Raw genomic sequence first — 15,293 nt, forward strand, 5'->3', positions numbered from 1 at the left:
ATAGTTTGCCACGGCCCATGGCCTTTATTTATCAACTAGGAGATCCATGATACAGCCTGTGGCCCTGTTTTGAGTCATTGCTACAACCAAAAATATGTATGACCACCCCACAATTGTTGTCATCTCTGATCAGTCCAAATTTTCCAAGCATGTAAGAGAGAGAAGATACTCGAGTAATCTGTGTCTACCACATCAGATACTCGAGTAATCTGTGTCTATCGTGTCGGGTTTGTATTCGAAAAAACATTAGCATTTCCAGTCAAGGCCTACTTAATCAATACGACCCACAACATGATGACTCGTTAGCCGCACTATCCACATCCCTAGATATGAAACAATACAACCCACTCCGAGATGCCCGTTTGTCCAACTACACATGGCCCGGTAGACCGTCAGAGCCGACCTAAGCTCTACATGTATACAACACAAATGATACATTTGATCCCCAATACTCAAAGAAGTGGAAAACAAAAGGAGAAGGTTAATAGAACTCGATGAGTATATTTGGATTTAGATTCAGAACCAACAAAAAGTATAACTTAAGCCAGATACTGGAAGAATATATGATTTTAGGTTTTCTTTCACTAACACAAGGAACAAACAAACAAAAGGTAGTGGGGGGAGTTTACAAGAAAGATTTGCAGAATATATGTTTACCCCATTTCACAACAGTGGAGCTTCGTTAGAGACAAACTTCATTGGAGTATAAACAGATATCATATGACAAGCAAATTCAACCATCAGCCACTGCATATGTTGAGTAACTGCAACTGATAAAGCTCCGGAAAGAACAAAGAACATTTGGTTCAGCTTTATATCAAAAGTTCAAAAGGGATCAGGCAGAGATGATCTAAACAACTGCCTCCTGTGGGTTTCTTCTTCTAAATCACCGATAGTTTCTGCAGCGACGTCTTGCCTGGTTCTGTTTCTACCTGTATTTAGGCAATTTCAATGACCTCTTTCTTGGCTTCTTTTCTTGTATCTTCTTCTTTAGCTTCTGTTATGACCTGAAGAAGTTCAATAGGGGTAGCAGCTGGGTCTAGTTCATGACAACCCTTTGGAGCATTTTGAGCTTCTTCACCTGTGAGCAAATAGGAAGGAACTTGATGTGAAAAACGAAACATCTCCTCTCTCGGGATTCTCCTATGTTGTTCAGGATCCAAGTGCCGATGAAATACAGTCTTGAAACCAGCAATCTTAACTAGAGGAGCAACTCTCACACCTTGCTCTTCATTATAATCATCAAGAACATGTACCATTTCATATTTATATATCAATTCATCAGGAGTTGATTCGTTCCAATCTGGAGACCAGTTTTGATATAAAGCCCATACATCACCCTTCATGGGAAATATCTGAACAGTACCTCGTGCTCCTTTAGACCACTTAACCTTGTGAGAGAAAGAATTGAGTGATTTGCTATTTTCATATCTGCCCACTCTGAATTCCCCACAAGTTTTGGAAAACCCTGATCCAACCCAGTCTATAGGTCCCAATTCACTGTTAGTTTTGGAGTTGAGCCAGCTTATTCGCATCTTGAATGGATTCGATGAGATCACTTTCTGAATCATTGCATAAAAACGAGGCATCCCGTCATCGTTGTCATAGGCAGCCCACACCTGGTTTTCCCCAAATGATTGTTCAGATCTATCCTTGTCAAAATCGTAAAAATCTGGATCTGGGACAGTGATAGATAAAGGATCATCCATTTCAGATACCGAATTTGAAGAATTTTTCTTAGCATTCAACTCGACCGGTTTCTTCTGAGGATGAGTATTTACTACAAACGGTTCCTTCTTTCTTTCTCCCTCTATACCATTGGATGCAGCACTCGATTTCCACTCGTTTAACTTCTTGAGAATTTCTCTCTTAGCCTTTACTATCCACATATCTCGAAGTTCTACCGGTGTCAAATCCCTCGTTCCATTGAGTGGATTGGTAGTAGAAAACCAATTAGCCCATACTGATTCATAACCCCCTTGTCCATATCCTGATGCACTACCAGTACTAATCCCACCACTTCCCGGTGCCATTTGGTTGAACATTCTCTCTCTACAATCACTCTCACCACTATCACCAAAACCCCTTGTTCTTTTCACAGGTGGTTCCCGTTTGAAATCAGTACCAGGATTGGAAAAGCCAGCATTGCTTGCTGACCTCTTAGAAAGTGGATGCTTCTTTTGAAGGGCTTCCTTTCTTCTCACTTCTGCCAGTGCCTCCTCAGCCTGTCTCCTTGCTTTCTCATATGCTTGCTGAGCAATATGTGCTGCATTTCCAACACCAGGAGATGAACCCCATTGGAAATTTGTTTGATTAACTGAACCATGATTTCCAGCCACTGATGAACCCAGATTGGGAGAAGTCGCCGAGTTCGGTTTTGAAGCATATGTGTTCTTTTTTGTTGTATGATGATTTGGATTCTGGTTCTGCTGGGAGAAAGACTGTGTTGGAGATGAATCAGCCTCACCCGGTAAAGGGCATGGTGTTTCTATAGCCAAAAAGGGTTGACGACAATTTGGACAAAGGAGGTTTCGATTCTGATACATCCTCAGATACTCATACTGCATCTTGCAGCGATTACATGAAGTCCAAAACGTCTTGGATTTCGGTGGACGGGTAGGAGCCGCACTAGCCGGAGCAGTAGTCGGGCCAACATGAGGGGTACTTTTGTGGGTTTTTGTGTTCGGATTATTGTTGGCAAAGCCATTAGTAGCTGGGGCAGAACGGCAGGTAGGTGGATATTTTGGTTGTGTCGTTTTCGGATTTCTCTTCTGGTCATAAGCTACTCGCTTAGTCTTATCAGATAACAAACTCCATGCCTCTGAAATGAGCTTAAACGCACCATCTGCACCTATCGATTTGTTCTTATCAGGGTGAAGCAAGAGAGCTAGTTTCCTGAACTGTTTCTTAATCATCTCGTCATCAGAAAACGAGCTGACACCGAGAATTCCATACCAATCTGCTTCCCCACCGATTTTGTTTTCCGCCGAGATATACACATCAAGAGTTGCCAGCATTTGGGAAATACCCTCAAGATTAGGGTACAAGGATTTGGCTTTCAGAGCAAATTTTTTGGCACCAACCATGTCTTTTGCATTAAACTTTCTTTCAGCAATTTCTTTTGCTCTAGTTGCTTCATCTCTATTACACTCCATTTCGAATCACAACTTTCTGTCTGTTCTCTCTTTTGCTTCTTCAGTTTGTTGTTTCTGAAAACCGACTCGCTAACCAATCTAAGCCACCAGTATCTAATTCTGCACCTAAGACTATATCACAGATATTGAATCAAATTCAAATCTCCTACCCTGGTTTGGAAAAGAAAAACAAAAATAAGTACAATGAATCAAAACTTAGTCAACCACCGTTGTTAAACTTTAAAATGCTTATTGCTTTAATTTTTGAGATTTTTTCTGACTCAGGACATTTTTCATTAAACTGATCATGTATTTCCCGAAAACAACACTCTAATTTCTTGGAGATTGACATTAGAATAAGAATGAATAACAAAAAATTAACCAAATAATGTGCTTGAAAAGGAAACGAGCATGCATTTCAATACTCAATTTTCAAACAAACAAAAAATAAGACAAACTGGCAGAAACATCTAACCCTAATTCATGAAAAATTGTGTAGTTCATCGACTTTAAGATCAAACCTTCAAAACCCCTACTGTTTTCTACTGTCCAGCAAACTTGAGCATGTGCGCTACCAGATACTTGAGGATGAAATAACGTAGAGAGAGAGAGAAACTTGATCGACGAATCAAATACAGAAAAACGAAGCAAACGACTCGAGAAGGACAAAAATCAAAGTGAATTAAATTAAAGAACTAATATGGATCTAAAAATCGATGATTCAAGCAACTTAAACGTCATAACATAACATTAAAAGAAAAAACTTTCAGTCCGATGACTGAAACCCTAGAATGTTTGATCTTTATCTACAGTACAAGATCAACGGTAACATAAAAGTAAGAAAACGAAACTCAGAGTCAAGGAGTAAGAAAGGAAAAAAAAAAGTGAGAGAAGATGAAAGAAAATACCCATTTAGTGAAATAGAGATTCTTGAGTTGAATTTGAATCAGATAACCACCATTGAAAGACCTTCTTCGTAATTTTCCCACCTAAATCCCCAAAAAATAACTCCTAAAACGCAGGAGTTTTTGTCAAAACGTAGCAAATACCTAATTTCTGTAATTTCTTGAAGGTAGAGAAACAAAAAAAAAATACTGCATAAATATTGAAAAGCATGAGATACCTTGTTTTTGAAGTAATTTCTTAAGCTTAACCCACCTTTTGTCATGGGTTGAAAACCCTAACTAGAGTTAAATTTTAACTCTTCAATGTGGTTTACAAGAACCCTAAAATAACTAGAGTTAACTTTTAACTCTTCAATGTGGTTTATAAGTACCCTAGTTAAATTTTAACTCTTCATTGTGGTTTACAATTACTCTAAAATGCTTTGGTGGCAATTAGGGTTTCGAGGCGGCGTTTTTTTCGTTGTCTCGATCTTGTTTGTTTTTTATCTGACTCTTCTGGTACAAATGGATCCAGTATAATCCCGACCAACATATTCAGAAAGGGTTGTACACAGATTCGATTACCGATTTTTTAATCCCAGCAAACCAATTTGAACAATTTTGTTGTTGGATGATTCAATCCATTTTAGTTTGATCATCGAACCAAACTATACGTGAACAGTTGGTTCGATTATCGATCACACTAATCCATACACCATACCAAATATCGGTTTGGTCGGTTTAGATACTGAAATATACAACCTACATTCGAACGAATCAAACACCACGAGTTAGACGAACAAAAAGATCTTTTGTCCGTCACGTATCCTAACATGTATGTGGATTGACGTGATGTGGAGGGAGAAATTGGTTTCTCTCTAGATTTTACCATTCACGTACCTCGATTGGAATTCTACTTGCATATGTATGGTACACAATACCGTTGTTAATAACAATACTTAAAATCTAACTTAAGCAACTAAAATGCTAGCTCTCTAACGAAAAAAAAGGTTAAATGCTAGCTATCAAATACGTAATGGTTTTGTTATGGACCGTGCCATGACAATATGCGTAGTAATAGATTGACGCAATTGGTCTGTAAAACCTACAAACAGGTTGGAGTGTGCCAACGACACACCCCAAGAGATTTAAAACAACGGGTAACACATTAACACGTGTCACACACTAATATACTGTAACAATTGAAATCATTGGGAACTATTAATGTTATATCTTCACCTTCAGGGAAGCGAGACAAGAAATTTTCATTGATGTGATACATTTGGCACTACTCACTCAATTCCACCTTCCCAAGTCCCAATTTTAATAGAATTTGATTTTCGAAATTTTTACTCAAATTTGAAATGTGAAAAATGAAATATATGAGTATAGCGGGAACCCAAATTTCTGTTTTGGTTTTCCCGCGCAACCAACATTACTTGCCAGTAGTGCACTATCCGCGACATGCGTAAAATGGGCCCCTATTTGTTTTAGAGAGAGAAAGAAAGAGAGAGAAGATGGATCCCGAGTTCCGGACTCAATGTTTGAAACGAATCTTGCCAAGAAACGTCTACGTGAGATTCGAGCGTGCGAAGATTCAACTATTAGGGTTCATTAGTTCCAACACGACGGAATCACCGTCACCTTTGTTTGTCAGCCTTCTCCGGTGAGATGTTTGTCTCTGTTAGCAGCAATCTCTCGGTGCGTGATGAATTGAATTTCAACAAATTCATTCAGGTATTTTGTCGAACATGTCTCTTAACACTTTCTATATCTTGTTTCGGCTGATTAGAATGCCACAAAAATTACTGCGAGGAAGTAAGGGTTTTAATTAGTAGGGTAATTGTTGATTGCCTAGTAGTATATCATTTTACCATTGTCTGTTGATAATCTAAATTTTGATAAATAGGGGAACTTTTGTTTATGAAGTCATTACACATTTGGGTTCTGATTCGATATTGTTTTCTGAAAACGGTGTATGAATAATATAAACGAACGAGGTATAACCCGTGCATGGTGGGCACACACAGTTCTATAATCTCAACCTTTGCAGATAAGTTTGGAAACTGTAATCCTAGCCATTTAATATAAGTTTGGTAAGTATGATCTTAGCCCTTAGTGATAAGTTTGGGAGATGTAATCTCAACCCATGGAGATAAGTTTGGAAGATGTAATCTTAGTCATTGAAGAGGAGGGTATGTTCTAATAAAGATACCACACTCCCTTATTAGATAAATATAAAGGGGCTCCCCAAATTGAAGACAAAGCGGTCGTGTCTCAATTCAATAACACAAGCCACGAAAGAAAATGAAGAAAACCAAACACCAATAAGGCTAATTTTGTGATTTTCGTTTCTAGACTAAGGTGACTGCGAATGTTGACTTGGAGTATGAGGGGTCATGAAGCATCTTTCTAAGTAGAGTTTGAACCTTTTGCCGTTGTTGTCTGTGTTGGTCAACCCATAAATAGGACACTAACAAACCTTCACCCAAAAATACAATGGTAGTTGGTAACAATTGATGTTGTCCATGTGCTACTATTGTGACCACTAGAGGCTGAACACTTATAGATATTGTATTTGTGTTAAACACCTAAGCCCTCGTCGATACAGGGTTTTGTTCTTGGCAAGGGTCCGCGAGCTCCCAAAAGACCTTCACACTTACTAAGCTTGAGCACGCACATGTAACTCAAGCTCCAGACGCTTTACCAAGCGGTGTAGGACAATCACAATGCACCACCCTCAAAGACGAGTTGTCCTCAACTCTGATATCATCTATGATGGTCCAACCCAAGCCCAAATCCAACACGTATGGGGTTTGTTCTTGGCGAAGGCTCAAGGGCAGCTCGCGGCGAAGTGTGAGGATTGTGATAGTTTCTCATCGCTTGGGAGCGATTATGGAGTTTGAATTATAGGTGTACGCACAAGCTTAGTAAGTGTGAATGCTTTTTTGGTGGTCTCCTGGAACCTTCCTCGAAAACCCCCCCTTTTGTGTTGGGCTTGGCCCTGGGTGTCTAAAACGAGAACAATATCAATAACTGTTAAGGCTTGCGGCACAATTAGGTTTCTGCTTCTATTCCTTCATCTTGTTCTCCTAATTGGCTACTTTGATGTTGCTTCTGCTATCAAGTGTACTGAATGAAACATTTCAGTTGAACTTGAATTGCACTTGAGAGGCCTTTGTGAATTTAAATGGTGAATTAAGATATTCATTTGGGCCTTTGAATGTCGGGCGCCTTTGACGGGCTTTAGTATGTTTCTAGTTTATAGACTTCTTAAAGGAAGACGGGGTACTTTTTTTCATTTTGTTGCTTGTAGGAGCATCAAATTGTATACTATTTTCTTCTTGTGAACCCTTCAACCATGTAGGTTGTGAGCACTTCCTACCTTGCAATTTCAAGATTTATTTTCCCTCCTATGACACTTACCATTTTGTTTATTATTAAAAAAAAAAAATTGGGAGAATTACCGGATATAGCTATCCTACCTTGGCTGTGACCACAAATCCTAGCAGCGTCCAACCCATTGGAAACATGATAGGAGGGGTCAGACATTCTGGCTCAATGAAACTGTAGGCGCTTAAGTTGGTTTAGCACATAGGTAATAAATTGATACCCTGGCCACTGCCAAATGTAGACAAGTGATACTTAACTGGCAATACACCCTGTTGCCACAATGGTCCCTATAACCTTTCAATTACTGCGTATTGACCACTTGCATTGGTTCCTATGACCTTTTCTACCTACCAAAACTCCTAAACTGGGTGTAAGCCTTATACTACTTGACTACTAGACCACCACTTTGTTGGTATAAGTTTGTGCAGTAACCTACTTCTATGCATACTAACTGATTTGGTTGAGTTTCTTCCATCCTGCCTACACCAAGTTATGAGGTTAAACAGAAGATTTAAGGGTTTTCTTAAGTCTTACAAGTGTTACTAGAGAGGGTTCTAAGGATAACAAAATATATTAGTTTCGGATTTTATTGGACTACGACTAAAGAAAATTTCCTGTCAAGGATAATATAATTTACAAATACAGAGCTGAACCATTATCACTAACATCTGTTTTGTAGTTTTAATGCTGCAGTTTGGTGCTGGCTCTGGTAGTGAGAGAAGATCTCATGTCTACAATGGCAGATTCTTGTGCACCCAATGTGATTGCCTCTTTGCTTGCTCTCATAAATCTTGACACAGCTCCTTTCACATATTGGTGAGCTTCCTTCACATTCATCTTCTTACTTATTTCATCTGGAAAACTGCTCAACAAATGGTCACCATTAAGAACAGAACTCAATTGAACAACCTCATTCTGAAACTCTGATAGTTTTCCATCTTCTTTTGCTTCTGTCCCCCTCATAGGAGCCACATCCGGAAGTACTTCTGTCAAAGACCAATATTGCTCAATTATACGCTTAATCTTGATCTGGAACCAGATTATATGATCTGAACAAGTAAGAGAACGGGTACCTGGACAATCGGTTCTTGGCGACGTTAACCCTTTGACAACTTGTTCAAATGTGCCGGCCCATGCATCTCTGTTTGTCAGGAAGTTGGATGAAAGATTGAACATCTTCTTTATAGTTGCAGGGATTGATGAATGCTCGAATTCTGAACTGGGAGTTGGTCCATTTGGTTCACTTATCACTGGTAAGAAGGAAATCAAACATTATACTGTGTTTATAATCAGATTATCAATATGTAGTAGGTGAAAAGATGTCCAAGACTAGGGATTCACGACTGATTGTGGCGGCCCAAAACGGACAGCCGATTCAATGGTGAAGGACATGACCCATTTAAACCCAAGAACCACATAACCCATTTCTTATCTGGCCACGGCACGACAGTACCTGTTTAGGATGCGTGTTGGTAGCATGGTGCGGCGACCACCACGCCACTTTAACATGCCGCGTCCCCAAGGACACTGCACGTTGTCAAACACTTACCAAGACTAAACTTCTATCAGCAAAATCAGGTAAAAGTGTCAAAATGACAAGAAAACGAAAACAAAACTTGAACCCATTTCCTTAGTTCTTAGAAAACAATAATGAGAGAAAATTGTAGAGAATTAAAAAGATTACCGGTTCCTTTCTTGATCCAAGGAGATACCATAATTGTTGGCACACGAACTCCTAATCTATCAAACTTGAAGAAGTCAGGTGAAGGTCCTGTAAATCCATCTGGATTGGGAACCTCAACATAAGGAGTAGTCACATGATCGTAGAACCCACCGTGTTCATCATATGTAATAATCAGAAGAGTTTCATTCCATTGAGGACTCGATCTCAATGCCTCGTAAACTTCCTTCACCAACATCTGCCCATTAGCAACATCATGAGAAGGATGATCATCATTTGCAGGTAACCCTTTCAGATCGAAGTACCTTGGCTCAATCACTGTTAAATTAGGTAATTTTCCTTCCCTTGCATGCTTTTTGAACCTCAAATCAAACTCATGGAACTTGAAAATGTACTTCAATTTTCTCAAATTCCTGTAAAACAAAGTTGTGGGTATGTTTTGATAGTAAATTCCGAAGTCTAATCCATTTTCATGTAGAGAATCAAAGATTGTTTTTTGTGGATACCCTATTGCTAGTTGCCCTTTATTATTACTCGTTGAACCATAAGAAGTTGCAGAGTAAACAAATAATCTATTGGGTTGTGTTGGTCCAGGTATTGAGCAGAACCAACGATCAAAAACAGCGAATTCACTAACAAGGGAAGCGAAAACTGGTACTGATTCAGGTCTAAATCCTTTCATTACTGTTTCAGAGAGGTTAGAAGACATTGTTAATGCTTGTTCAACAAATCCAGACATTGAAGGAAATGGATTAGACCCAAAAACCTGTTGTTTAACTGCTTCAAATGAGTGACCAGGATCTGGGTCTACAAATTCTGCATCATTGGTGAAACAGATAGAGTTGGTTTCTGAAGATTGAGTAGAAATTTGGTTGCATTCATTTCCTGTAACTCCATTGATTAATGGGTTAATGGATTCCTTCATCCATCCTAGCATGTGATCAAAAGATCTATTCTCCAAGACTAGAACCACTATTGTTTTGATGGGTTGTTCTGCTGCTGAAACAAACTGGGTGGATTTGGAACCAGAATAGAGAAAAAGAACTAGATAGAGACTGAAGAACAAGAAGAGAAATGTTCTAGGTTTCAATCTTTTCATGGTTTGATGATATGAAGATCAAATTTCAGATGAACTGGTTCTCTAAAGTACTCTTACAGATTTCTTTCCTGGGTTAGAAATTGGAATCAAATGAGTTTTTTTATACTGTTTATCTTTTGAAAGAGAAAAATGTCTGATATTGGGTTTCCAAGAAACAAATTATACAGGAAACTAGTGATTTTTTTGGATCAGAGAAAAGGAAAGAAATATCTAGTCACATGAGACACAGAAACAAAATCAGTTGTTTCTTTTGATGCTGGTGATGTGGTCTTTGTGTTCACACATCTATATGTAAAAAAGAGATTATCTTCTCTTTGGCTGCATATTTCACATGTAGTCATTTTTGTCAGTTAGAAAGATATTACAATAATTATTACTAGTTTTGTGCACATACAAATACACATATTCTCTTAAAACTCACCACTGTAGTTGAAGTTGTTTCTTGGAAGAAAAAATGGATTACCGAAGTGTGTGACTGTAATCTCCTAAGCTTTAGCATTTATCGATAATATCTTTATTTTAGATATCAGACTTAAGTCAATGGGTATGGAATTTCATATATTGATATGACCCAACTCGAAAGAGAGCTTTTACCATAAAAAGTACAAAATGAACTATTCATTAAATTCGAAACTTAGTCACTCTGTCTCTGGCAAACGACTCAAAACTGGACAAATCCAACTGTTCTACTACACTAGAAGAAAATTTGGAGAAGATTTAGTTGCTTGTACGTGTATTTACGAGGTAGATTTATACTTTGTTATTTGTTTCTCTTTTATATTTATGAAAGGTTATGTTTTGATTGATTGTAAAATGCAAATCTTGTCACAAAGCAAAGTTCTTTATCTTCTTTTCCTCCTCTTTTTATTTAGGATGTTGTTGATGAGTCACCATAGACAAGGTATAAGAGGTGGACCAATTGAGCTCTGAATCACAATCTTATAGATGTTAGACACCATATCATTTTCATTATTCCAAATTCCAATGATGAAGCCCTATTTAAGGTTAGTTATCTTGTCTAAATTGATGACTCACTTTCATTAAAAGACAAAAGTTTGACTACGATCTGTACACTTCTTTTACCTAAGTGACTCATCAAGTCATGGTTTTGTACAGTTAGAATTTCCCTTCTAATTTTGCTTGAGACTTCAACCCCATTTCTATTTGGTATAATCCATGTTAATCCTCATAAGTATCTTCTCAAACCCACCACTTCAAGGCACCCCAAGGTTACAAATACTTGTTTAAGAGATTACTTGATTCCATAACTATTCTCAATTCCCTTCAAAATGGCATGGCATCCCCTCTCTATAAAATCATCCAACCAAATTTTCTTTCACATACCATTCTGTAGTTTTCAGAAACATCTTATCAATCTAAGCTTCAATTTCTTAGTTTAAGCTTTAATGGCAGATTGGGGTCCAGTTTTCATATCAGTTATGCTGTTCATCTTGTTATCACCAGGCTTGCTGTTTCAGTTACCAGGTCGGAACCGATTCATTGAGTTTGGCAACTTCCATACAAGTGGTGCCTCTGTTTTGGTTCACTCTCTTATTTACTTTGGTCTAATCTGTATCTTCTTATTGGCTATTAAAGTCCATCTTTATATGGGTTCTTGATTATAAGTTCTTGTTTTTTCTTTATCATCTTCTCAAATTTGTCTGAGATTTGATGTTACTTGTATTGTTTGATGTTATTGATTAGTTCTAATGAATACCCTTAATTCAATATCTACTAATTAAACCATAAATTGCCTGTTTGGATGGAATTACTCAATTACAAAAAAAAAAAGAACTCAAAGATGGGAAGATTTTGATTTTCATTCATAACTTTCTCTCTTTGGAGAAGAACAAGATCATCAGGTTTACACCATGAATTGTTGTTAATTACTAAGCACGAATATGAACACCAATTGCAATCACCAAGATGGTGAATAAACAGAAGAAAAAGATGGCATGAACAAGTATAGCTAACCCACTTGTAGACATGTTCCCAAATTCCACCATTCTTGTTCTTGAAGGTATCTGAAATAGTAGTCCTGGTGATAGAAGTATAAATAACACCACTCCTATCACAACAGGTCCCCAGTCTATACCCATATCTCTTTCTCTCTCCAACTCTTCTTCCTCCTTCTTGACTTCCTATTACTTGGTGGTTTGTTATATGGGACTATCTTTCTTGAAGATGAAGAATAGAAAGAAAGAACACTAAACTTAGTGGTGAAGAAGACTAGAAGAGAAAGGGCTTAAAAGAAGATTGAACATGAAATATTTTGGTAGTGGGTTTGCTTTTCTTTCACTATTTTGTTTGTTGTGTATGTATATTCAGAGAACCTACACTTATATTCCAAATAAACACGAAAGATTTTGAATTGTTTTCGGAGTTCTATATGAGAATTATGATTTGTTTTGGTTTTTGGACGTGTATCTAATATTTTCGGAATGTTTTTTTTTTTTTGTAATAATGAAACTAAAGTAAAAGAAAGAAAAGAAAAGGTGCAATTAGAGCTCGAGAAAGATTGGTAAGAGAGGGTTGGTGGGTAAAGCTAAAGAAAAGAAAGATGGTTGTGTCCTTAGTCCTTACTTGAACATATTTAGTAGTGAGATGCTTTATGCTTACTAGGAAGCCACTTACAAGTTGAAATAATGATATAAAAGTTTTACACAAAAATGATTTAACGGGTTAAGTCCCATTTAGGCGAACAAATATAGATGCGGAAGTCTCAGCCGTACATAGACATACCAAAAATAATATTTGGTCGGAAAATGTAGTAGTCATGGACTCATCGACGACTATAACTTTTGCCAATTTTAGGTAGAAAAAATCCATCTCAGAGAAGTAGACTCTCTCATCCTATTCGTTCCATACCATTTTCGGTCCATGCTTGACAATACTTTGGGATTTGAATAACTTTTTTAGATGAGAACCAATATAAAGACCTAACGTTGTCAACAGTTGATAGTCCAAGTGGTTCCAAGGTGTTGACATAAACTCCAGAAAGCCCTGGAAGTCCTAGGTTCAAATTTCAGAGAAGGTAAAAATCTTTGATTATTTGAATTGAGATTATGAGGGTATAAATAATGTTGCTGGGCTTCAGGCCATTGTCTTGTTGGGTTATAGGTCCGGTCTTATTAGTGTTTGAGTGGGCGGTTATCGAGCGTATGTATCAAATGCCAAATATCACGACGTACGTAGATCGTAGTCGTCTTCTTAAAAAAAAAAACATACATAACATCTTTTTTCTACTTTCAACCGTGATACAAGTAAAAATATTTGTGCACAGCCTTGAAACGACTTTTGTTTTTTTGCGTATCCTTTCGAAGGATGTGAAATGACACAACTACCCTTTGTCCTATCAGGCATGGTCGCATGGAGGACAGATGATGCATAAAAAGTGTATACTATGGCCTACTTTTAAACATTTTTGTTGATTAACAAGGAACACCCAACCATCTCTGCCACAAGAAACCTTACACAACCGGGTCAGGAACCGATTGTACACAGACGGGCCATGGCAGTCCAGGGAGTAGGCTCATTAGGGCTTAAGCTGAGCTGGCAATCTGTCAGTGGTCTAGACATCATGGTCAAGGTTATTAGGAGAGAGAAAGCTAACTGGCTTGATAACTCTCTCTCTGTCTAAAATATGAATTATTAGTAGTATATTAATAGCAGATGAAGATTGGTTGGTGATAATAATAATACTATTATTATTCTCTTTAAGTGATCATTAATTGGAATAAAGGGTAAAAGTACTACTTAATCAAATAGGAATGAAATGATCCCCTGATCAAAATCAAACCAGAGAGAGAAAAGAGAAAATGGGAGATTGGGGGGCGGTGGTGATATCGGTGGTGCTATTCGTGTTGTTAACCCCAGGGGTTTTATTTCAGTTGCCTGGTGGTGGTGGTGGTGGTGGTGGTGGTGGGAATAAAGTGGTGGAGTTTGGAAATATGGAGACCAGTGGGATCTCTATCCTTGTTCACTCTGTCATATACTTTTGTCTCATCACTCTCTTCCTCATCGCCATTGGCTTTCACATCTCCACCGGTTAACTCTCTCTCATACTTTCTCTCTCTAGATTTTACATTACACTAATATGCTAAACTTTGTATAATATGAATTACAGGTGTGGAGCCTGACATTAACATAGGGACCGGATGAAAATTGAAAATATTTTTTCATACCATAAGCTCTAAGATCAATTTTCATGTAAAATATCTTGTCAATCTTACTTGATTATTTATAAATTTGCACTAAATACTATATAAAAAGAAAAAAAAATGTGTAATAGGTCAAATCTAATTTGTTCATAATTGTGTTTCCTAATTCTTGTTTTTATTTAGACAAGTTGTAACATTATAAGCCATTGTCAGCCAGTTGATGGAAAATCACATCTTCATCATATATGTATCACTATACTATTGGAGCATTTTATACAATAAAATCTTGTTTACCTAGTACAAATAACAACTGTAGTCAATTCCCAGCCAACCGCTTGGATACACCTAATTTTCATCAACAGAGAGAAAGTGACATGAATCCAACAGTTGGATGGGGATTCACGCTGAATTTGTCAGTCTCCCTGTATTTTTTGTGGAAAGAAACATGTGTAGTCGCGCAACTAAAGTGGATTTCCCACTGTATTTTTCAAGTGATTCTACTTTTTTTTTTTCTTGTTGAAAGTTCTAAGTGATTCTACTTAGATGTTTAAATATGTAACAAATCAAAATCCTATTCTCCCTCTACTAAATTCCATTTCAGTGCAAATAATAATATATTTTGTTCATTTGGTAAGAATTAGCCTTCAAGAAAAAAGAGATGTCAAAACACTTGTTACCCAGGTGTTGACATAAACTTCAAAAATCTCTGGAAGTCCCGTGTTCGATCGCCAGAGCACGTGGAATTCTTGGTGTTATTGAATTTGGGTGATTATGGTATAATAATGTAGTTGACCTTTAAGTCATAGTTTAGTTGGCCTTTAAGCATGTTCTTGTTAAAATTTGGTGGTTATCGTACTTATCACATCTTTGATGTATCAATGCCATTGTAATGACTATCGTACATCGTAGTCAATTTCCAAACAAAAAAAGAAAAAAAAGGAA

At 37.4% G+C, this 15,293-nt stretch overlaps 5 protein-coding genes and 1 long non-coding RNA gene across 6 annotated transcripts; 3 read left to right on the plus strand and 3 right to left on the minus strand.

Moving 5' to 3' along the window:
• Positions 1–481: 481 nt before the first annotated feature.
• On the minus strand, positions 482–5,131 carry LOC147532704 (uncharacterized). The gene is made up of 2 exons (XM_086649299.1): positions 4,043–5,131; positions 482–3,305 (listed from the first exon to the last, which is right to left on the minus strand). The coding sequence occupies exon 2, from the start codon at positions 3,153–3,155 to the stop codon at positions 939–941; it is 2,217 nt and encodes a 738-aa protein (XP_086505425.1). The 5' UTR covers positions 3,156–3,305; positions 4,043–5,131; the 3' UTR covers positions 482–938.
• Positions 5,132–7,966: 2,835 nt separating this feature from the next.
• On the minus strand, positions 7,967–10,411 carry LOC147532705 (non-specific phospholipase C6-like). The gene is made up of 3 exons (XM_086649300.1): positions 9,096–10,411; positions 8,485–8,661; positions 7,967–8,397 (listed from the first exon to the last, which is right to left on the minus strand). The coding sequence occupies exons 1-3, from the start codon at positions 10,189–10,191 to the stop codon at positions 8,093–8,095; spliced, it is 1,578 nt and encodes a 525-aa protein (XP_086505426.1). The 5' UTR covers positions 10,192–10,411; the 3' UTR covers positions 7,967–8,092.
• LOC147532706 (uncharacterized) lies at positions 8,152–10,580 on the plus strand. Its single transcript, XR_015227964.1, has 3 exons — positions 8,152–8,227; positions 8,377–9,422; positions 9,687–10,580. It is a non-coding gene; the product is annotated as an uncharacterized LOC147532706 (long non-coding RNA).
• Positions 10,581–11,466: 886 nt separating this feature from the next.
• LOC147532707 (uncharacterized) lies at positions 11,467–11,925 on the plus strand. Its single transcript, XM_086649303.1, has one exon. The coding sequence runs from the start codon at positions 11,598–11,600 to the stop codon at positions 11,808–11,810; it is 213 nt and encodes a 70-aa protein (XP_086505429.1). The 5' UTR covers positions 11,467–11,597; the 3' UTR covers positions 11,811–11,925.
• Positions 11,926–11,991: 66 nt separating this feature from the next.
• On the minus strand, positions 11,992–12,407 carry LOC147532708 (uncharacterized). Its single transcript, XM_086649305.1, has one exon. It carries the CDS (start codon positions 12,288–12,290, stop codon positions 12,081–12,083), a length of 210 nt encoding a protein of 69 aa, XP_086505431.1. The 5' UTR covers positions 12,291–12,407; the 3' UTR covers positions 11,992–12,080.
• Positions 12,408–14,009: 1,602 nt separating this feature from the next.
• LOC147532709 (uncharacterized) lies at positions 14,010–14,243 on the plus strand. Its single transcript, XM_086649302.1, has one exon. The coding sequence runs from the start codon at positions 14,010–14,012 to the stop codon at positions 14,241–14,243; it is 234 nt and encodes a 77-aa protein (XP_086505428.1).
• The last annotated feature ends 1,050 nt before the right edge of the window (positions 14,244–15,293 follow it).

The sequence above is a fragment of the Eschscholzia californica genome, unplaced genomic scaffold (assembly GCF_041429995.1).
Source record: "Eschscholzia californica isolate CP2 unplaced genomic scaffold, dmEscCali1.0.p SCAF_6, whole genome shotgun sequence".
NCBI classification, from domain to species: domain Eukaryota; kingdom Viridiplantae; phylum Streptophyta; class Magnoliopsida; order Ranunculales; family Papaveraceae; genus Eschscholzia; species Eschscholzia californica.

What these genes read in the sequence shown, in the direction of transcription:
- LOC147532704 (XM_086649299.1), bottom strand. Translation starts at nt 3,155, where the DNA reads ATGGAGTGTAATAGAGATGAAGCAACTAGAGCAAAAGAAATTGCTGAA.
- LOC147532705 (XM_086649300.1), bottom strand. Translation starts at nt 10,191, where the DNA reads ATGAAAAGATTGAAACCTAGAACATTTCTCTTCTTGTTCTTCAGTCTC. An exon ending in TTGGATCAAGAAAGGAACCG is followed by an intron (nt 8,662 to 9,095) that starts GTAATCTTTTTA and finishes CCTTCTTACCAG; the next exon opens with TGATAAGTGAACCAAATGGA. An exon ending in GCCAAGAACCGATTGTCCAG is followed by an intron (nt 8,398 to 8,484) that starts GTACCCGTTCTC and finishes GGTCTTTGACAG; the next exon opens with AAGTACTTCCGGATGTGGCT.
- LOC147532707 (XM_086649303.1), top strand. Translation starts at nt 11,598, where the DNA reads ATGGCAGATTGGGGTCCAGTTTTCATATCAGTTATGCTGTTCATCTTG.
- LOC147532708 (XM_086649305.1), bottom strand. Translation starts at nt 12,290, where the DNA reads ATGGGTATAGACTGGGGACCTGTTGTGATAGGAGTGGTGTTATTTATA.
- LOC147532709 (XM_086649302.1), top strand. Translation starts at nt 14,010, where the DNA reads ATGGGAGATTGGGGGGCGGTGGTGATATCGGTGGTGCTATTCGTGTTG.